At 38.8% G+C, this 22,951-nt stretch overlaps 1 protein-coding gene across 2 annotated transcripts in view; it reads left to right on the top strand.

Moving 5' to 3' along the window:
• The window catches only part of PSD3 (pleckstrin and Sec7 domain containing 3), a 566,767-nt gene that overhangs the window by 292,886 nt on the left and 250,930 nt on the right, over nucleotides 1-22,951 (top strand). For both annotated transcript variants that reach the window (XM_065900035.1, XM_065900036.1), the window contains one exon: nucleotides 8,207-8,296. In XM_065900035.1, coding sequence (XP_065756107.1) covers nucleotides 8,207-8,296 — 90 coding nt within the window. The remainder of the gene's footprint in view (nucleotides 1-8,206; nucleotides 8,297-22,951) is intronic.

Here is a 22,951-nt window from a genome sequence, read left to right as displayed (position 1 = left end):
TATGGTACATGCCTTTTTTGAATTATGGTTTTCTCAGGGTATATGCCCAGTAGTGGGATTGCTGGGTCATATGGTAGTTCTATTTTTAGTTTTTAAAGGAACCTCCATAATGTTCTCCACAGTGGTTGTATCAGTTTACATTCCCACCAACAGTGCAAGAGGGTTACCTTTTCTCCACACCATCTCCAGCATTTATTGTTTCTAGATTTTTTGATTATGGCCATTCTAACTGGTATAAGGTGATACCTCATCGTAGTTTTGATTTGCATTTTTCTAATGATTAGTGATGATGAGCATCCTTTCATGTGTTTGTTGGCAATCTGTATGTCTTCTTTGGAGAAATGTCTATTTAGGTCTTCTGCCCATTTTTGGATTGGGTTGTTTGTTTTTCTGGTATTGAGCTGCATGAGCTGCTTGTAAATTTTGGAGAGTAATCCTTTGTCAGTTGCTTCATTTGCAAAAATTTTTTCCCATTCTGAGGGCTGTCTTTTTGTCTTGTTTATGTTTTCATTTGCTGTGCAAAAGCTTTGACTTTCATTAGGTCCCATTTGTTTATTTTTGTTTTTATTTCCATTTCTCTAGGAGGTGGGTCAAAAAGGATCTTGCTGTGATTTATGTCATAGAGGCATCTGCCTATCTTTTCCTCTAAGAGTTTTATAGCTTCTGGCCTTACATTTAGGTCCTAATCCATTTCGAGTTTATTTTTGTGTATGGTGTTAGGGAGTATTCTAATTTCATTCTTTTACATGTAACTGTCCATTTTCCCATCAGCACTTATTGAAGAGGCTGTCTTTTCTCCATGGTATATTCTTGCCTCCTTTATCAAAAATAAGGTGAGCATATGTGCGTGGGATTATCTCTGGGCTTTCTATCCTGTTCCATTGATCTATGTCTCTGTTTTTGTGCCAGTACTATACTGTGTTGATTACTGTAGCTTTGTAGTGTGGTCTGAAATCTGGGAGCCTGATTCCTCCAGCTCTGTTTGTCTTTCTCAAGATTGCTTTGGCTATTCAGGGTCGTTTGTGTTTTCATATAAACTGTGAAAGTTTTTGTTCTGGTTCTGTAAAAAATGCCATTGGTAGTTTGATAGGGATTGCATTGAATCTGTAGATTGCTTTGGGTAGTATAGTCATTTTCACAATGTTGATTCTTCCAATTCAAGAACATGGTATATCTCTCCATCTGTTTGTATCATCTTTAATTTATTTCATCAGTGTCTTATAGTTTTGTGCATACAGGTCTTTTGGCTTTTTGTGTAGGTTTATTTCTAGGTATTCTATACTCTTTGTTGCAGTGGTAAATGGGAGTGTTTCCTTAATTTCTCATTCAGATTTTTCATCTTTAGTGTATTAGAATGCAAGGCATTTCTGTGCATTAATTTTGTATCCTGCTACTTTCCCAAATTCTTTGATTAGCTCTAGTAGTTTTCTGGTGGCATCTTTAGGATTCTCTATGTATAGTATCATGTCATCTGCAAACAATGACAGCTTTGTTTCCTCTTTTCAGATTTGGATTCCTTTTATTTCTTTTTCTTCTCTGATTGCTATGGCTAAAATTTCTAAAACTATGTTGAATAATAGTGGTGAGAGTGGCCAGCCTTGTCTTGTTCTGATCTTAGAGGAAATGATTTCAGTTTTTCACTATTGAGAACGATGTTGGCTGTGGGCTTGTCATATATGGCCTTTATTATGTTGAGATAACTTCCCTCTGTGCCTACTTTCTGGAGAGTTTTTATCATAAATGGGTGTTGAATTTTGTTGAAAGCTTTTTCTGCATCTATTGAGATGATCATATGGTTTTTCTCCTTCAATTTGTTAATATGGTTTATCACATTGATCGATTTGCGTATACTGAAGAATCCTTGCATTCCTGGGATAAACCCCACTTGATCATGGTGTATGATCTTTTTAATGTGCAGTTGGATTCTGTTTGCTAGTATTTTGTTGAGAATTTTTGCATCTATGTTCATCAGTGATACTGACCTTTAGTTTTCTTTCTTTGTGACATCTTTGTCTAGTTTTGGTATCAGGGTGATGGTGGCCCCGTAGGATAAGTTTGGGAGTGTTCCTCCCTCTGCTATATTTTGGAAGAGTTCGAGAAGGATAGGTGTTAGCTCTCCTCTAAATGTTTGATAGAATTTGCCTGTGAAGCCGTCTGGTCCTGGGCCTTTGTTTTTTGGAAGATTTTTAATCACAGTTTCAATTTCAGTGCTTGTGATTGGTCTGTTCACATTTTCTATTTCGTCCTGGTTCAGTTCCGGAAGGTTGTGCCCTTCTAAGAACTTGTCCATTTCTTCCAGGTTATCTATTTTACTGGCATATAGTTGCTTGTAATCGCTCATGATCCTTTGTATTTCTACAGTGTCAGTTGTTACTTCTCCTTTTTACTTTGAATTCTACTGATTTGAGTCTTCTCCCTTCTTTTCTTGATGAGTCTGGCTAATGGTTTATCAATTTTGTTTATCTTCTCAAAGAACCAGCTTTTCGTTTCATTGTTGTTTGCTATTGTTTCCTTCGTTTCTTTTTCAGTTATTTCTGATCTGACCTTTATGAGTTCTTTCTTTCTGCTAACGTTGGGGTTTTTTTGTTTTTCTTTCTCTAATTGCTTTAGGTGTTAAGGTTAGGTTGTTCATTTGAGATGTTTGTTGTTTCCTGAGGTAGGATTGTATTGCTATAAACTTCCCTCTTAGAACTGCTTTTGCTGTATCCCATAGTTTTTGGGTCATCGTGTTTTCACTGTGATTTGTTTCTAGATATTTTTTGATTTCCTCTTTGATTTCTTCAGTGATCTCTTGGTTATTTAGTAGTGTATTCTTTAGCCTCCATGTGTTTGTATTTTTTACAGATTTTTTCCTGTAATTAATATCTAGTTTCATAGCATTCAATCGGAAAAGATACTTGATAAGATTTGAATTTTCTTAAATTTACCAAGACTTGATTTGTGACCCAAGTTATGCTCTATCCTGGAGAATGTTCCATGAACACTTGAAAAGAAAGCGTATTCTGTTGTTTTGGGATGGAATGTCCTATAAATATCAATTAAGTCCATCTTGTTTAATCTATCATTTAAAACTTGTGTTTCCTTATTTATTTTCATTTTGGATGATCTGTCCATTGGTGAGAGTGGAGTGTTAAAGTCCCCTACTATGGTTGTGTTACTGTCAATTTCCCCTTGTGTATTAAAGTGCTCCTCTGTTGGGTGCATAAATATTTACAATTGTTATATCTTCTTGGATTGATCCCTTGATCATTATGTAGTGTCCTTTTTTGTGTCCTGTAATAGTCTTTTTTTTAAAGTCTGTTTTGTCTGATATGGGAATTGGTACTCCAACTTTATTTTGATTTCCATTTGCATGGAATATCTTTTTCCATCCCCTCACTTTCAGTCTGTATGTTTCCTTAGGTCTGAAGTGGGTCTCTTGTAGACAGCATATATATGGGTCTTGTTTTTATATCCATTCCACCAGTCTATGTCTTTTGGTTGGAGAATTTAATCCATTTACATTTAAGGGAGTTATCAGTGTGTATGTTCCTATTACCATTTTCTTAATTTGGGGGGGGTTGTTATTGTAGGTTTTTTCATTCTCCTGTGTTTCCTGCCTAGAGAAGTCCCTTTAGCATTTGTTGTAAAGCTGGTTTGGTTGTGCTGAATTCTCTTAGCTTTTGCTTGTCTGTAAATGTTTTAATTTCTCTGTCGAATCTTGCTGGGTAGAGTAATCTTGGTTGTACATTTTTCCCTTTCATTGCTTTAAATATGTCCTTCCACTGCCTTCTGGCTTGCAGAGTTTATGCTGAAAGATCAGCTGTTAACCTTATGGGGATTCCCTTGTATGTTATTTGTTATTTTTCCCTTGCTACTTTTAATATTTTTTCTTTGTATTTAATTTTTGATAGTTTGATTAATATCTGTCTTGGGTTGTTTCTCCTTAGATTTATCCTGTATGGGACTCTCTGTACTTCCTGGACTTGATTGAGTATTTCCTTTTCCATATTAGGGAAGTTTTCAACTTTAATCTCTTCTGGTATTTTCTCAGTGCCTTTCTTTTTCTCTTCTTCTTCTGGGACCCCTATAATTCAAATGTTGGTGCATTTAATATTGTCCCAGAGGTCTCTGAGCCTGTCCTCAATTCTTTTCATTCTTTTTTCTTTATTATGCTCTGTGGTAGTTATTTCCACTATTTTATCTTCCAGGTCACTTATCCATTTTTCTACCTCAGTTATTCTGCTATTGATTCCTTCTAGAGAATTTTTAATTTCATTTATTGTGTTGTTCATCATTGTTTGTTTGCTGTTTAGTTCTTCTAGGTCCTTGTTAAACTTTTCTTGTATTTCCTCCATTGTATTTCCAAGATTTTGGATCATCTTTACTATCATTATTCTGACTTCTTTTTCAGGTAGACTGCCTGTTTTCTCTTCATTTGTTTGGTCTAGTGGGTTTTTAACCTTGCTCTATGATCTGCTGTGTGTTTCTCTTCCTATTTTCCTTACCTTACTGCGTTTGGTGTCTCCTTTTCGCAGGCCACAGGTCCATAGTTCCCGTTGTTTTTGGTGTCTGCTCCCAGTGGCTAAGGTTGGTTCAGTGGGTTGTGTAGCCTTCCTGGTGGAGGGCACTGGTGCCTGTTTTCTGGTGGATGAGGTTGGATCTTGTCCTTCTGGTAGGCAGGACCGTATCCAGCGGTGTGTTTTGGGGTGTCTGTGACCTTACTATGATTTTAGGCAGCCTCTCTGCTAATGCGTGGGGTTGTGTTCCATCTTGTTAGTTTTTTGGCATAGGGTTTCCAGCACTGTAGCTTGCTGGTCGTTGAGTGCAGCTGGGTCTTAGCATTGAGATGGAGATCTCTGGGAGAGCTTTCACTGTTTGATATTACGTGTGGTCGGGAGGTCTCTGGTGGACCAATGTCCTGAGGTCAGCTCTCCCACCTCAGAAGCACAGGCCTGACACGTGCCTGGAGCACCAAGACCCTGTCAGCTGCACGGCTCAGAAGAAAAGAGAGAGAAAAAGAAAGAAAGGAAGGGAGGGAGGGAGGAAGGAAGGAAGATAGGAAGGAAGGAAGGAGGAAGGAAGGAAGGAAGGAAGGAAGGAAGGATAAAATCGTTATTAAAATTAAAAAATTATTAAAAAATTAAAAATAATAAGAAAGAAAGAGCAACCAAACTAAAAAACAAATCCACCAATGATAACAAGCTCTAAAAGCTATACTAAAAAAAACAAAAAATAGCAAAATAAAAAAAACTGACGGACAGATCCCTAGGACAAATGGTAAAAGCAATGTTATATAGACAAAAAGCACACAAAAAAGCATACACATACACACTCAGAAAAAGAGAAAAAGGAAAAAAAATATATCTATATATACTATATATATAAATATAAATAAAATATATCTATATATCTATATCTACTCAAAAGCAAGAGAGTAACTAAATGAATAAATATATCAATGATAATAAAGTCTAAATACTAAACAAAGGTAAACAAACCAGAAACAAATTAGATGTAGAAAGCAAACCCCAAGTCTACAGTTGCTCCCAAAGTCCACCCCCCTTAATTTGGGATGACTCGTTGTTTATTCAGGTATTCCACAGATGCAGGGTACATCAAGTTGACTGTGGAGATTTAATCCTCTGCTCCTGAGGCTGCTGGGAGAGATTTCCCTTCCTCTTCTTTCTTCGCACAGCTCCTGGGGTTCAGCTTTGGATTTATCCCTGCCTCTTTGTGTAGGTTGCCTGAGGGCATCTCTTGTTCGCTCAGACAGGGCAGGGTTAAAGGAGCAGCTGATTTGGGGGCTCTGGCTCACTTAGGCTGGGGGGAGGGAGAGGTATGGAATGCGGGGTGAGCCTGTGGCAGCAGAGGCCAGCGTGACGTTGCACCAGCCTCAGGCACGCTGTGTGTTCTCCTGGGGAAGTTGTCCCTGCTTCACGGGATCATGGCAGTGGTGGGCTGTACAGGCTCCCAGGAGGGGAGGTGTGGATAGTGACTTGTGCTTGCACACAGGCTTCTTGGTGGCTGCAGCAGCAGCCTTAGCGTTTCTTGCCCGTCTCTAGTGTCCGCGCTGATAGCCGCGGCTCATGCCCGTCTCTGGAGCTCGTTTAGGGGGTGCTCTGAATCCCCTTTCCTCGCACACCCCCAAACAATGATCTCTTGCCTCTTAGGCAGGTCCAGAATTTTTCCTGGACTCCCTCCCTGCTAGCTGTGGTGCAGTAGCCCCCTTCAGGCTGTGTTCATGCAGCCAGCCCCAGTCCTCTCCCTGGGGTCTGACCTCTGAAGCCTGAGCCTCAGTTCCCAGCCCCCATCTGTCCTGGCTGGTGGGTGAGCAGAGAAGCCTCTCGGGCTGGTGAGTGCCAGTCGGCACTGATCCTCTGTGCGGGAATCTCTCCACTTTGCCCTCCGCACCCCTGTGGCTGCGCTCTCCTCCGTGGCTCTGAAGCTTCCCCCTCCCCACCCAACCCCTGTCTCCACCTGCAAAGGGGCTTAGGGGCTTCCTAGTGTGTGGAAACTTTTCCTCCTTCACAGCTTCCTCCCCGAGGGGCAGGTCCCATCCCTATTCTTTTGTCTCTGTTTTTTCTTTTTTCTTTTGCCCTTCCCAGGTACGTGGTGATTTTCTTGCCTTTTGGGAAGTCTGAGGTCTTCTTCCAGCATTCAGTAGGCGTTCTGTAGGAGTTGTTCCACATGTAGATGTATTTCTGATGTATTTGTGGGGAGGAAGGTGATCTCCACGTCTTAACTCCTCCACCATCTTGAAGGACTCTCTGGGAAGCGATTACGTTTAAGACACACAGGTGAATCTGTTCTCAGGCAGATTTGTATTTTTTAAGTTCTGTATAAATACTCCCTTAAAACTATCTATGGTTTTGCATTCCTTTTAAAGTCTTTGTCTCCAGAAATATTCTCCACCAACTTGAAGAATACTGTTCTACCCTATTCTTATTCTTTTATGCATAAAATAGCCTTGCAGAGCATGCCTTTTATTCATACGTGTATTGTGTGCAGGGATGTTACTATGTTGGTGAACTTTGTGTTCAAGTGAACTTGACCACCCCACTTGACCACATTTACCAGAAACTCCCTGCCTGTGCATTTGTGTTCTATCAATACATCCCTCTCCTGCACGCGTGATGGGTTTCTGTTGGTGCCCATATTCAACCTCAGAATACTTTACAACTGGCAACTTATACTAGTTGATCAGAGCTGGCATTGGAGGCAATTCTCTGTCCTAGCAATTTTATTAGTTTTCTCAGTCAGCACACTTGTATCTTTTCTCTTTTTACAGTTCAGATTTTTAAATTTTTATTAATGAGGTTTTCTTTGGTTAAACTTATTATCCTTAAGTCAGATTGGAAATGTGTTTGTAGACAGTCCTCCATGGGTCTCTTGCCTTTCTTATATTTTGTGAACTGAAGTTTGGTTGCCTTTGATCTGGTTTGTTTTTTCAGTGTAATTCCTATAGTGAGCAGTATTGGAAGACTTAGTGATTCCCAGAGCAATGGTTAGATTTGCATATGACCTTGGAAGATAAGAGCTGGTTTCTCACTTTAGAGCAAACGGGTAGGTATGGTTACTGCCCCACTGCAGGGATTCATGTTCCCAAATCTCAGGGTTTCTGCTGTGTGTGTGCAGGTGTCAGCTGGCCCCACTTAAGTTGCTCTGTGAAAATTGGGACTCAGGGAACTGGAGCAAGAAAACACTGGGATTCTGTCCACTTCTGTTGTCGTGATAAATTCCTGTGGCCCTGCTTCTGACTGTATTCAGCAGGTTGTGATAGACTAACTTGTTAGCTTGAAGTAGTAGGCCAAAATCTCAGGTCCTTCATCGTTCTTGGCAATAGGTAGGAAATACAAATAAAGAAGCAAATAAATAGCTATCAGAGTTCAGTTCAGAAATGTCATTTTATTCATGTTTTTCCTTTAAAAACTACATTATATATTATTTTTATAAAAGTAGCATAGATTTTTCAGATTTTATCTTAGGCTAAAATAAAGCTTTAACATAATTTTGCTATTCATATTTAATGACAGTTTTAAAAGCATAATAAGCCATCTGTTTTTTCATATGCATATAAACTTGTATGTATATATATATGCATATATTGGGGGGGGGTGTTTGGTTTTGAAAAACCAAATCAGTCTTGCTTTGCTTTATCACATTTTCAAGAAATAATCTTAATTCCACATATGCCATCATGATGTATTATTTGCCTCTATTCCAGAATATTGGAAAGAAGATGACCTGCCAAGAGTTCATTGCAAACCTCCAAGGGGTAGATGAGGGTGGTGATTTCTCCAAGGATCTACTGAAAGTAAGCATTGAAATACTGGTATTTATTTATTTATTTATTCATATATTGAAGTATAGGTGATTTACAATATTATATTAGTTTCAGATTGTGTTCAGATATACAACATAATGATTCAATATTTTATAGATTATACTTCATTTAAAGTTATTATAAAATATTGACTATATTTCCTTTGCTGCACCATATATTCTTATAACATTATTTTTATGCTTAGTAGTTTGTACCTCTTAATCCCCTACCCTTAAATACTGGTTTTTAAAATATGCTTATATTTTCTACCTACCTTTTAATCCAAAATAGGCTAAGATCACTTAAGTACTTTGTTTTTTTCTTTTAGTTTTATTGGTGATGTTTCTGTTGGGCATTGTCCTTGATGCGTCAGACTGCAAAGTACCCTTTGATTAATAATTCCTATAAGTCCACATTGTAATTGATAATACTGAGATAATAAGTAGATTTGGAATAACTGCTGATACAAATAGTGGGCATTTTTTGATTTACTTGACTGTCAGAACTTGAGAAAGATCACAAAGGTATATTCCTTATGGAAACAAAAAACATTTGTAGACACTAAAGGAAGGAGTTCTGACTCTTCAGTTCCTAGTCAGAAATCCACTCAGGTCATCTCTGGAAAGAGATTAAATTAAATCTGAGTAATTGTAGATTTCCTGAATTATTTGCACTCAGCTTTATTATTGGTAACAATTAGCATCTTTTCCCCTCTAGTCAGATTGTTTTCTAGGAGACAGAAACGTCATCTTTGGAATTCATAGCATCCTGCAGCAGTATAAATGAGATGTGCATTTGATCAAGTGATTGATAATGGATATGAATATTTTAGAAGTTCAGGATAAGATGTGTATGTTGAGAATGTGATTTTTACAGATTTCTGTTTGATTCTAACTTTCTTTTTAAAAACTTTGTACACATGTATATTTCTTTTGGATTCAGTTATTTTGACTGAATTTGCTAAGAAGGGCAGCACATTTGAATCATGGTATAATATGGAAATGTACCAGCTGAAAAATAAGTCCTTTATTATGTTTTTTTGTGAGTTTTAAACTACATAATATGTAGAATCAAGTTCTGCCAGATTTGGAAAGACATATATACTTTGAAAAATGAAAGAAGGTGTAAAAATGGTATTATGAGATTCCAAGTCTTACTGGCTTTAATTGCAGCTCATTAAAAAATTATATTATGAAAAAAGCAGGAAGAAATGTATCTTCAGCTTACTATATAAGGAAGGTATTTTTTAAGCCTTTTCTTTATAGAATAAATGCTGCCGTTTCTGAAGCTACAATTCCAAATGGGAATGGGAAGTAAAAGGTATTGGATTGAGACTTAATAAATATGTTCTGTGCATCCATGGAAGTTATACAGTAGACACACGTTAACAGGTCCTTTTTCAGTCTAGTGGTACTAGCATGGAAAATAACAGTCTTTCTAGGAGAGGATTTGTGAGGCTTTTATCAAGTTATGTCAGAAATGAAAATTGACAGGTATAATTTTTACAGTGAAGCTCTTAGACTTTAGTGGTAGGCTTATGGTAACGTTTGTGACTGTGGGTACGTAGTGGGCAGATTTAGAGCATGTTTGATGGAGCTTTCTGAACCAAATGTAGTTAATGTACAGTGCAGTGGCTACCATTCTTCTTGGGGTAAACATGTTCTTTGATTTAGTCAGTGAAGAATTTGCTGGCTGATTTGTCACAGTTGTACAGTTTGAGATCACGTTTACAAATCTCAGGGAAAAATATGTGTTATACTGTTCTTTATTTACTGTGTGGGAAGATGACAGTGAAGTGACACTGAAAATGACAGTGGCATTTAGCATGGAAATTGTCAAGTAAAATATTGATTCCTTTTTATAACAAACCCCAGCCACTCACCCATCCAAGAGGAGAGTTTTCCATTTCAGTAGGAATCTGGATTTTATTGCAGTTTCTTCAAACCGTTGGTTTCATTTCACTCTTCTGTGTGGCCAGCCCTCTTCCCTGCTCCTTCTCCCTTTCCCTCCCTTTCTGCCTCCCTCTTTCTTCCTCTCTGTTTCTCTTTACTTCTGTCTTTTCCTTTCTCCTTTGTTTTCTCTTTGTCTCTTTCATATCTTTCTTTCTCTTCTCCCCTCCCACCAAAACTCTCTCTCTCTCTTTCAATAGCTAACTCTTCATTCCTTGTTGAGATAAATTATTGGGTGGAATATTAATTGGCATTTAGGGGGACAACATTATACACATGCCACACAGACAGATACATACGTACAGATAAACACAAACACGTTTGGTATCATCTTACAGGTTCTGACTAACCCCTTTCTGTCTTCTGCCACCCCCTCCCCAACTTAAAAAATTACAGGCATGTCCTACATGCAGTTTAATTTATGACGTAAGATATTTAAAGTCACATGGATCAAACCAATAAATGGTTATTGCTACATATTGACCTTATTACTTTTGGATTTCTTTGGATCAAGAGTAGCATTTGGATTTATGTCTGTTGTTCAGATTTCTTTAGACCAGAAGTAACATTTCGACTTACGTCTGTTCAGTGTGGTTGCGTAGTCAGGAATATTTATTGAAGGTCCACTGTGTGTTCAGGTGTGGACTTGGAGAACGTGTCAGAACCAAATGGGCCCCTGTCCTCAGAGATCATAAACTACTGAAAATGATGGAGGGTCCTTTCTCCCTTAACATGGACAGTTATTCCATATTAAAATAAAAATATGAACTGAATTCTGCTGTTGTCAATGGAAATGGTTACAGAAAAATAGACCTTAACGTACTTAAAGGTATGCACAATGAGGAACTTGTTTCAAGCCTTCAAATTCAGAGACTTGAGTTAATATTTTGCTTTAAATTTGCCTTAAGGTACATGAAAAGGATAGATAATGGTATATTGAGCCCTTTTTACAATTTACAATTCCACTGCTGTTTCCCTTTTCACTCAAATGACCTAAAACAGATACATGAGTATATGAGTGCTTTGTGCAAATAAGAGTTCTCCCCCGACAAGTTGCTTAGAGCATAAGTTATAGATCTCTATGGTATAAAATGGAAGAAGTTGGGTACCAAAAGACAGCCAGTGATAGAATATTATTTAGGTTCTTTAAACTTGAAACTGGCTGGGAGGATGTGATGTTTGAGATGGGTCTTCATTTGAAAAATAGGTACAGTTTTAGTAGGAGACTTATTTTGATTTTTATTTAGGTTAATATTCCACTTCATCTCCCCCCCGCCCATTTCCTCTCCATAGACATTAATGTTCTTTCTTTCTTTCTCATAAGCACCCCTGACTATTTCCTCACCAAATCAAGACCAAACTATGCCAAACCATCTGGCGTGTTTTATGGCTCCACAGGGCCTCCCCATCCCAATGCTTGGATGTGGTTTGCCTTCAGGCATCATTGGGGATGAGGTGGAAAAAGTTCTGATAGATTTAATAGGACATCCCTAAAACTCTAATAAAAATCTTCAGGACATAAATAGAAGGGGATGAGAATGTGAAATGTGGGCCAGCTCTGGGTTGCAGGCTGAACTTCCTGAGAGACATGAAAGCTTGAGGATTATGACTATGGTCTTGGGAACTGTACGACTGGGTTCCAGTCCCAGCTCCTCTCTCTGATTAGCCCAGTGATTGTGAGCAAATTCACTTAAACTTTGTCTCTTGATTTCATCATCTATGAAACGGGTGGTTTTATTAGCACCCACCTCATCTAGTTGTTTTAATAATTGAATGAGTTAATAGTATATAAACTCTTTAGAGACCTAGCATGTGTTAGGTATTATAAGTTTATATTTTTAATATTACTTTATTCTTTACCTATCTCAAAGTGGACTGGACAAGGACTCCACCCCTTCCTGTGAGTATTTGGATCCAAGGTGTTTTACATGTCCTAGGGTTGAGTGGGATTAGTGTCAGTAGACAAGACCTCTATCCCCCATCCCTTTTCAGCCTAAACACACACACATCATCCTGGTCTTTAACAGGAAGCATTTGTGACCTTGACTTTGAGCATTGCCTCCTTTTGTGGTAAGATTTTTAATCCTCGTCATTTATGGCTTCCTTTCTTTCTAAAGACTTGTTGGTTCCAAAGAATGGCCATTGAAATCCTTCACAGGAGGCATTGTTCAGTGAAGTCTGTCTTGACATTCTGTAGGCACCTGACAATGAACCTTGGTTAACCCTATGTTTTCTGCCTTTTTACCTTGTTAGCAACAGTGCCTTTCTCTTGCACCTTATCCCTCTTGGAACATTTTTATATCTTAGGTTTGGTTTGGGTCTTGGATGCTGCAACAGTGGAGAGACTAAGGAGAGTTTGGAATTAAACTGGTCCTGAGATCATGAAGAACCTTTGAGGAAGCAAATAAGTTCTGGTCCTCTTAAAGATCCCAAGAAAATCCTGGGATATTAATGGGGATGTGAATTATTTGAAGTGACTTCAAATCCCTGGGGAAGAAGTGTTGCTGTATGTCTCCCTGCTCTGTGCGTTCTCCAAATAGAGAGCCCTGGGTCAGAAGGCTCATCGGTTTAACGGTCTTGCCCGTCAGTTTTTATAGATTCTTGACTGTGTTATCCTGGGGATCTCTTCCACCCAGTCTCATCGGGGCAGATTCTAAGAACTAGTGAGAGTGTTGGCATGTATTCATATGCATGTTTCTGAAGTGCTTTGTAGAATAATCTTTAAAAATTTTCTTGATCATCCTCTATCTCATGCTCCAAGTGTAGCACCTTGCTTCTTTGCCTTTCTGTTTCCCAAGTTTTTTTCTTCTGAGTTTCCTATGAACCTCTATTCTTGATTTTAACAGAAAAGCTACATTTGAATCTTTAGTCCAGTTTGCTTTCCATTTCTAACTTTGGTTAGAAATGGTACATTACATGTTGGAAGAGACTTCGGGACTTTGGGTGTGACTACCAGTTATTTACATGTCTAGAGGGGAAGTAGCCATTTCATAATATATTTACATGAAAGAAGAGAAGAAACAATAGGAAATAAGAGAAAAGGAGCCAGTGAAAAGTGGCATAGGAGCACAATGGGTGAAGTCAGTCAGTTATTGGCTGCACAATAATATCATTTTGAAGAGCTCCAGACTGAATATTTTTGGCAATGAAACATGAAACCCATGTTTTCTATCCGAGCTTCCTTATTGCCCCCTACCATGTGATACTCAGACAATGGTCTCCTTAATATTTTTATCCTGGTCATGGTTAGGTTTATATTTTTTTTTCCTTGAGCAGCAGTTGAATTCAGTAGGTACCAACAAGAATTACAAGAAAAATAAGCCAAATAATCGAATTTAGGAGTTTTTACATCATCTTAATTATAGAGAGGACAAACAAGAAAACACCCAAGTCTTTCAAAATGATTTTAATATAACTAAAAAACAAAACTGAATACATTTTGCAGAGTATTTTAAAACATACCTTCTCCTAAATCAGCTTAAATACACAGGTAGCTTTAAGAATAAAGCAAGGTAAATAATCTTGCTCTTGGTAAGTCAATGACATGTCCCCCTTTCAGGCTATTGCTTATGATTATATGTTTGGCTTCAGAGTATTTTTCAGAAATTTAATTTTTTTTTAGAAATTGTTTGCTTCCATCTTTCTTACTTGGGAATTTATTAACTCTGAAATTAGTTGCAGTCTCTTAAGGGAGACCAAAAGTTTTTTCACTCTCTTAGGTTTGTAGTTAATGGTGAAGTGTGTGTGTTGGGGGCTTAGGGGGTGTGGGGTAAGGGGGAGTAGTAATTAAATTGAAATAGTGTAAATCAGTGTGCCTGGCTTAGTGGAATTCACATGATTCATTCCACGAGTGGAATGATAATAGTGAATTAAATTGTTACATATTCCAATTCAAGAACATGGTATATTTTTCCATCTGTTTGTGTCATCTTCAGTTTCTTTCATTAGTGTCTTAGAGTCTTTGGAATACAGGTCTTTTGCCTCCTTAGGTAGGTTTATTCCTAGGTATTTTATTCTTTTTGATGCGATGGTAAATGGGATTATTTCCTTAATTTCTCTTTCTGATCTTTTGTTGTTAGTGTATAGAAATGCAACAGGTTTCTGTATATTGATTTTGTATCCTGCAACTTTACCAAATTCATTGATGAGCTCTAGTAGTTTTCTGGTGGCATCTTTAGGATTTTCTATGTATAGTATCATGTCATCTGCAGACAGTGACAGTTTTACTTCTTCCTTTACAATTTGGATTCCTTTTATTTCTTTTTCTTGTCTGATTGCTGTGGCGAGGACTGTGTTGAATAAAAGCGGCAAGAGTGGCCATCTTTGTCTTTTTCCTGATCTTGGAGGAAATGCTTTCAGCTTTTCACCTTTGAGTATGATGTTAGCTGTGGGTTTGTCATATATGGCATGGCCTTTAGTATGTTGAGGTTTGTTCCCTCTATTCCCATTTTCTGGAGAGTTTTTATCACAAATGGATGTTGAATTTCATCAGAAGCTTTTTCTGCATCTATTGTGATGATCATATGGTTTTTATTCTTCAGTTTGTTAATGTGGTGTATCACATTGATTGATTTGTGAGTAATTGAAAAATCCTTGCATCCCTGGGATAAGTCCCACTTGATCATGATATGTGATCTTTTTAATATATTATTGGATCTGGTTTGCTAGTATTTTGTTGAGGATTTTTGCACCTATGTTCATCAGTGATATTGGCCTGTAATTTTCTTTTTTAATCAATATTGTTAAAACGGCCATGCTACCCGAGGCAATCTACAGATTCAGTGCAATCCCTATCAAAATAATAACAGCATTTTTTTTCACAGAACTAGAAGAAATAATTTTAAAATTTATATGGAAACACGAAAGACCCCGCATAGCCAAAACAATCTCGAGAAAGAAGAAGAGAACTGGGGGAATCACATTCCCTGACTTCAGACTATACAACAAAGCTACAGTAATCGAAACAGTATGGTACTGGTGCAAAAACAGATACATAGGTCAGTGGAACAGATTAGAGAGCCCAGAAATAAACCCACACACCTATGGTCAATTAATCTATGACAAAGGAGGCAAGAATATACAGTGGAGAAAAGACAGTCTCTACAATAAGTGGTGCTGGGAAAACTGTACAGCTACATGCAAAAGAATGAAAGTAGAACATTCTCTAACACCATATACAAAAATAAACTCAAAATGGATTAAAGATCTAAATGTAAGACTGGATACTATAAAACTCCTAGAGGAAAACCTAGGCAGAACACTCTTTGACATAAATTGTAGCAATATGTTTTTGGATCTGTCTCCTAAAGTAAAGGAAATAAAAGCAAAAATAAGCAAATGGGACCTTTAAACTTTTTCATAGCAAGGGAAACCATTGAGAAAACAAAAAGGCAGTATACTGAATGGGAGAAAATATTTGCAAATGATATTATCAATAAGGGGTTAATACCCAACACATATAAACAGTTCATACAACTCAACATCAAAAAAACTAACAACTTGATTAAAAAAGGGTGGAAGACCTGAATAGACATTTTTCCAAAGAGGACATGCAGATGGCCAGTAGGCACATGAAAAGATGCTTGATATCACTAATCATCAGGGAAATGCAAATCAAACTACAATGAGATAACACCTCACACCTGTCAGAATGGCTGTCATCAAAAAGAACACAAATAACAAATGTTGGCAAGTGTGTGGAGAAAAGGGAGCCCTTTGTACATTGTTAGTTGGAATGTAAATTGGTGTAGCCACTGTGGAAAACAGTAGAGGGGTTTCTCAAAAAACTAAAATTAGAACTACCATATGACCCAGCACATCCACTCCTGAGTATATATTTAAAAAAAAACAAAAACACTAATTTGAAAAGATACATGTACCTCACCATTCATAGCAGCATTATTTACAATGGCCAAGTTATGGAAGCACCTTAAGTGTCCACCAGCAGATGAATGGATAAAGAATACGATGGAATACTACTGAGCCATAAAAAAGAATGAAATTTTGCCATTTGCAGCAACATGAACAGACTTGGAGAGCGTTACGTTAAAGTGAATAAAGTCAGACAGAGAAAGACAAATCCAAACACTGTATGTTGTATCTAAAAAAGACAACAAAGTAGTGAAAAAAGTGAAAAAAGAAGCAGATTCGGGCTTCCCTGGTGGCGCAGTGGTTGAGAGTCCGCCTGCCGATGCATGGGACATGGGTTTGTGCCCCGGTCCGGGAAAATCCCACATGCCGCAGAGCGGCTGGGCCCGTGAGCCATGGCCGCTGAGCCTGTGTGTCCGGAGCCTGTGCTCTGCAACAGGAGAGGCCACAACAGTGAGAGGCCCGTGTACAGCAAAAAAAAAAAGAAGCAGATTCACAGGTACAGACAAGAAACGAGTGGTTACTGGTCGGGGGTGGGGAGGGCTGGCAATATGGGGGTGGGGAGTGGGAGGTACAAACTGTTGGGTGTAAGAAAGGCTCAAGGATGTATTATACAATATGGGGCATAGAGCCAATATTTGGTAATAACTGCCAACGGAAAGGAACCTTAAAAATTATATAAAAATTTTTTTTAGAAAGTTAAAATAATTGTTACATATTCTATTAGTTAGAATCCCAATAAAATGTTACTATTCAGATGCATTTGTTTTCCTTTGCTTTCCCAAAAAACAGAATTTAGATGTGGTTCATTTAAAAGAAGTTTCTGAAAATGCATGTATCCATTACTTAACATATGTAGTTGGCTGAAACCATTGTATGTTTTGTTTTAAATACAATTTTATTATTTGCTATTCTTAGGGAACAGTAGCTTGTGAAAATGATGGAGAAATTAGCCAGGAGGGTAGCACTTAAACAAACAGATCCAAAACATCAAAAGAGAAAAACACATTTTAAATAAAGGTTAATGTATCTTGTTGGAAAAAGGAAGAAACGTAATTAGGAAATATAAAAATTATACTATGCAGGTTCATAACCATTAGGCTTTTAATCAATTACAGTTGTATATAGGGGTAAGCAAAAAAAAAAAAATGATTAAACCATTAAAGATGGTTTAACCAGCCATTAAAGATTCAAACAATTTTGTAAAAGCTCTGAAAAGTACCTGTTTGCACATAGTGACAGCAAGAGCTGTAGGATTTTTCTCAAAAAGAGAGAGCAAAGCTAGCTCAGCTTTCAGAGTTCCACTGACCTATCTAATTTGACCCTTTCAGCTAGGGAGAAGATTAACAGTTTAACACTGACAATTGCCCTATTTTTCTTTCTACCAAAAGGCTGACCCTAAGCAGCATTTCTCCCCCATCTTGCTCTCTCCTCTTTCATCTTTGCTTCCAGTGTTATCAAATTAGGACAAGTATAAATGGGGAAACCTGAGTAAGATCGGGGTTTTCAATGTCAGTACTCTGGTTGTGATATTGTACTGTAGTTTTGCAAATGTTACCATTGGGGGAAGCTCGGTAAAAGGTATAAGAAATCTATTATCTCTTATAACTGCATGTGAATCCACAATTATTTCAATAAAACTTTCAGTGAGAAGGAAGTTCCATTTCTCTCCGTTCAGCCAGAGATTTAGGCATCATATAAGGATGATTTTCATGAAGTTTTCCTACTCTTTCAAACTTTACTGCTCTTTCATTACTCTTTCACAGCAGTGAGTGTCACGATGCTTAAGCTTTAGCTATAATGGTGTAGCAGCATTAAAAACAGTGCTTTTAAGAAAAAGGCAATGGGGAATTATTTTAAAGAGTTGAAAGCCAGAAAGTCACATGAGTCCATTTAAAAAGATTATTATTATTACTCTGGAATCTGTGGAGAATTGTTTGAAAGGAAGTGGGAGTGAAAATGGGGAAGATGGTGAAGAAATGGTTGCAGTTGTCCACGCGAGAAGGGATGGCGGCTAGGACGTGGGTGGCGACAGTAGTAAGGGAATGATTTTAAATTGTTTTGAGATGTTATTAGCATTTATGTTACTAAATTATTTTCCAAGTTGCCCCTCTGTCCCTTCCTATATCACCTGTGTTCTAAACTGCATGAAATAAAGAGCAATAAAAAGTAGGAAGAGCCTGTCTGCTTCTTCTGAGTTAATGCTTGGTCTTTGTGCCACTTTGTGCCTCTGTGAAGCCCTCGGCCTGGCCACGCAGGCTTTTCAGTTTTCTCGTGTGTAACATGGGTAGTAAGGCCTTCCTCCAGGAGTGATTGTGAGGATTGGCAAGTGCATCCCCGTGTTGTCACATGGCTCTCGTCTCTGTGACAGGGTTGTGGGAGTCCTGGGCTCCACACCTGTCCTCTTGCTGCTGCTGATGAGTGATGGCGCCTCAGTCATGGTTTCTTGGTTTGTAAAATGAGATATGTGGGCTGTGCCCATAATTTTCAGGTTTTCAGTTCAGGCTCCTTTTAGCCCACAGTATCTGGGGTCACCTTGCCCTGTCCCCACTCCCCACTGGGACCAGAACTCCTTGCTCTGTTTTTTTGTTGTGCTCAAACTTACTCATGTACAGTGTCTTCTGAGCAAAATATTTTGTGGCAAAGAATAAGCTGGAAAAACTCTATACGTGGTCTTTACGGATTCTTTCAGTCTAAGTATTAGGAGTGTTCTTAATGTCATTTTTTTTCTTTGTAAACTCAAATCACATCACTCAAGTTTTAACTTTTATGTTATATTTATTGGTTCAGACAAGTATGTATTTAATAGTGAAAGTTCAGATTTAAATTCAAGAAAATTACCTTTGTTGTGTCAGCATTCTCAAAGGATTACTCCTAAAGAATTATATGAGAGGAAGAAACAGGCCACAGTCTGAAAACAGTCTGAATTTTTTATAAATGAAAAGCCTGAAGTGAATTCTCAGAAATACTTGATCTGAGTTATATTTGGAGTTTACAGTTGAAAATAGGAACTGAGGGGTGGTATTTAAGTGTAGCTAAAAAAAGAGCATCAACTGTTGCCTGGAGTAGGTGAGCTCTCTCCAAGAGAAGGTCCTGGAGACCTGGTAGCAACAGTCTCTATGGAGGAAACGGGCTTGAATGCTTATTCTGGTATAAGCAGGAGAGCCTTTTAAGAGAAAAGCTATGTTAGCAGCTTTTTAAGAGAAAAGCTTTAGAGGTTCTGGCTTAAAATATGGAATGTAGCTTTGTTCAGTAAAACGAATCAAGCTGAGGTGTGATGCAGGGTTCGTGGTGTGTTTCTGCTCTGGTTTCCCTGTGGAGAGATCTGGTTGCAGGCTGTTGCTTCCAGTCGCGTGCTGGCCTGGACAGACAATGCTGCTGCTTCTGGTGTGGTTCAGACCTTGAATGGAAGACGGTGACGATGAGGAAGATAATACTTGGAAGCTGCTGAAGGTCTATATCTCGTGTTCATGCTTTAAAACAATCTATTAAAAAGAATTCTCTTAGAACATTTTGACAGAACAGATGCTGCTTGAAGAGTACAAACAGATTTTTAACCAAAAAAAAAAAGAAGAAGAAGAAGAAAAAAGAGTTTGAGTAGGGGAAAGGGGAGGTAGTCATTAAGGGTCCTGTAATGGAGTATTAATGATTCCCAGATAGATTCCATTTTAATTTGATCATAAAGTGCTACAGAATTTCATATTCAGATGCATCCATAGAAGTTAGAATGGCCATATGTTTGGAACATTTTTAAATTTCATAATATAGTCCACCAAGGTTAGTGCTCCTGTCACTCAGGCATGAACATGTGGTATTGATATGAATGTAATGGGTCACATTGTGAATTTAAACTGTCCTCCTTTTGCTTATGATATACCAGATGGGGACAGCAGTGATGGGCTTCTTTTAACAGGCCTGCAATTCAATGGCAAATGAAGTATCACAGCAAATAGTCCATCCTAAACACAGGGTTTACCTGTCCATTGAGGACACAGAGACACAGATTTTAATTTAAAGGCATTTGTAGCTGTACAGTACAGAATTTCACAAAGGAAAACAATTTGTTTTGTGGTTGTATTAATGCTTCACTTATGTAAAGGTCAGTTGTCTGGAAAAGACTCAGAAGTTGAAAACACAAAAAAATTAAAATAAAAGTAACTCTGAAGAGCCAGAATAAATGGGTGTTATACAGAGTCTGTGTAACAAACCTTACAAATTTTACTCAGACCCTCATTTATGGTCTATTTTCAATAATAACCAGAATTGTTACTTCTTCAAAATTTTGGCCTAATCTTCCTCCCTGGCGTATCCTAAGCCAATGGCCACTTAGATGCCATTATACAGACAGCTGCCTAAAACCGCGTGCTGTACCTGCCACTGCTCATCTCAGAGTCAGCTCACCTTTTCTAAAACAAATTTAATAAAACACAGTATTCAGGTTGTTATTTAAATTTTTAAATTGAACTTATTTTGAAGAAACAATTGTTTTCCCAGTTTAGCCAGGAATTAAAAGGATAATGTTGCATGGAGTGCTGTCAGTTGGATAGATGGACCTTAGCAAGAAGTGATTTGATGATGAGGTGAAGAGAAAGAGAAAACTTAAAAAGCCCTGGGTCTCCACATGGAGCAGCTGGAGTTGTTTTGATGAAGGGCAGGCAGAGCTGAGTAGGCAGCAGCTTCTCAGAGTGTGTTACAGCCCAGCGGAGTAATGGATGGACTTAGAGAGCCACCAGGAACGTTACATCATGTTTACTCAGTTTGATTAAGGAGACAGGAGTGTGAAATGATTTGGAAAGGTTGCCAGCAACTATTTTATAAAGATTTTTCCATCTAAAGAAATTAGCTTCAATCAGAAAATCCACTAATATAGAATACTTCATTTCTCTACCGAAAAACATTCTTGAACTTCATTTTTGGTCAATGTTGGATTTTTATTGTTGCTATTTTAAAGCTTTTTGTTTATTCTAGTTGTTTTAACATTCACCCTCCTCTCACACTTCCCCCAGATAGTGGCATAGTTTTTGTGCTGTAATGCTGCTTTTTTATAAACACCAGGAAACACCTCGCAAGGAGGTATCTCTGGATGGTGCAGTGCACTGTGCCCCTGACCAGTGGAGGCACCTTCTCCTGTGGGTCTTCAGCACCTCACCAGACCACCTGTTGGGAGGCCCCCTCAGCACCTCACCAGACCACCTGTGCGTCCCCTCTGCACCTAATGAGACCACCAGTGGGGAGGTCCCATCCCTTCCCGCTCTTTCCCAGATGAATGAGCTGCTGTGCCTGTCCCCACACACTGCCACGTGAGGATGACCACCACGGACGCCACACCTACTCCTGGGGCAAGTCATTTCACCACAGGGTCTCTTAATGCTGGAAGCAACCGGAAGCATTTATTCCTTGAGAGTGCAACATAGATAAGTTGTTACTCTTCTTCCCCTCTTTTTCTTTCTTTTTCTTTCACTTCCAGAAACACAAGTCAAAGGTAAATCTCTATACCCAAAATATTACCTTGAAGGGTTATTTGCATTTCAGGTTTTTAGTCATATGTTGTAGACTTGGGCAAAAAAGTCATCTTTGGAAAGGGTCATGGATTCTGAGATGCCTGACATTGGATTAGATGGTATTGCTTGTCTTTTGCGTGTGACCTCCTCCCTGCCGCTATTCTTAAGGGCGGGGACTATGTCTTGCCCTTATACCTAGTATAATTCCAGGACAAATCAGATATTCAACAAATAATTTGTGAAAGAAATGATTGCAGTTTTATATAAAACCCAGTACTGTGATTTCTGACCATGTGAAAACACCATGTGACCACTTGATGTTGTATGCAGAACTGTCAATGTATACATACAACCATCTTTTCTTGTCTTTTATTTTTTTGGGGGGGGAATCCATAGTTTTAATCAGATTTTCAGAAGGATCTTTGTTCCCCCCAAATATTGATAGCTATAGACCTAGGACTCTCCCAGAGTGTAGACTTGTACCTTGTTGTTTCAATTAAAATAAACAAAATATTTAGGAGAAAGGATTTTTCTTTCCCGTCTGTACTTTATTCATTCATTGAGGCCCTGATATGCGCCCAGTCTCTGTGCTGGATTCATGGGTGCAGCCCTTAATAAGACAGACACAGGCCATGCCCTCTTGGAAATTAGAATTGGCAGAGAAAACAAATATTGAACCCATGATTACGCAGATCATGAAATGCTTTACTCAAAATTACACACTTACTGTGTTTAGTTACGGAGGGCAGACTTAGTAGATTTGCTATATATGGCGAAAGTCAGAAGCTGGATCAAGGTGAAATCTGAGATGACTTCATTGGCATCAGCTCTCCTTTGCTGCTTGGGTTTAGCTGACATGTGGAAATTGGCGGCATTTGGCACCTCGGGGGTCATGGACAGTCAGGCCTCTGTGCGTGTTTCTTGAGCACTACCTCTACGGTCAGCGCCTTAACGTTTGTGGGTGAAAAGCCTTGGGACGCGAAGAGGGAGAGGCCGGCGGGGTGCGGGGGTGTGGTTTTGCCCGAATCAAAGATGGCCGCCGCGAGTGCAGCCCCGCGCAGTTTCACGTCAGGTTCTGGAGCTGGGGGAGCCTTCGGGTTGCCCTCAGCGCCTCTTCACGAAGCTGGCGTAAGGCAAAGAGGCGCCTCTGTATAGAGGCCAGGTGGGGGCCGCTACACTCTGGGCAGGGGCCGCGTCCACGCCTCCGCTCCTAGCTGCTGACCTGGCGGCCTTGCGAGTGTAAGTGGAGAGAGGCTTTGAGGCAGGCGTCTGTGCTCCCAGTGCGTCCCCGTTTCCTCAGCTTCCTTGACTTTAGGAGTGAAATGTGA

Source organism: Phocoena phocoena, chromosome 21 (assembly GCF_963924675.1).
Source record: "Phocoena phocoena chromosome 21, mPhoPho1.1, whole genome shotgun sequence".
Classification (NCBI taxonomy): Eukaryota; Metazoa; Chordata; class Mammalia; order Artiodactyla; family Phocoenidae; genus Phocoena; species Phocoena phocoena.
Note: the sequence above shows the minus strand (reverse complement) of the source record. Positions and strands in the feature narration are given on the sequence as shown.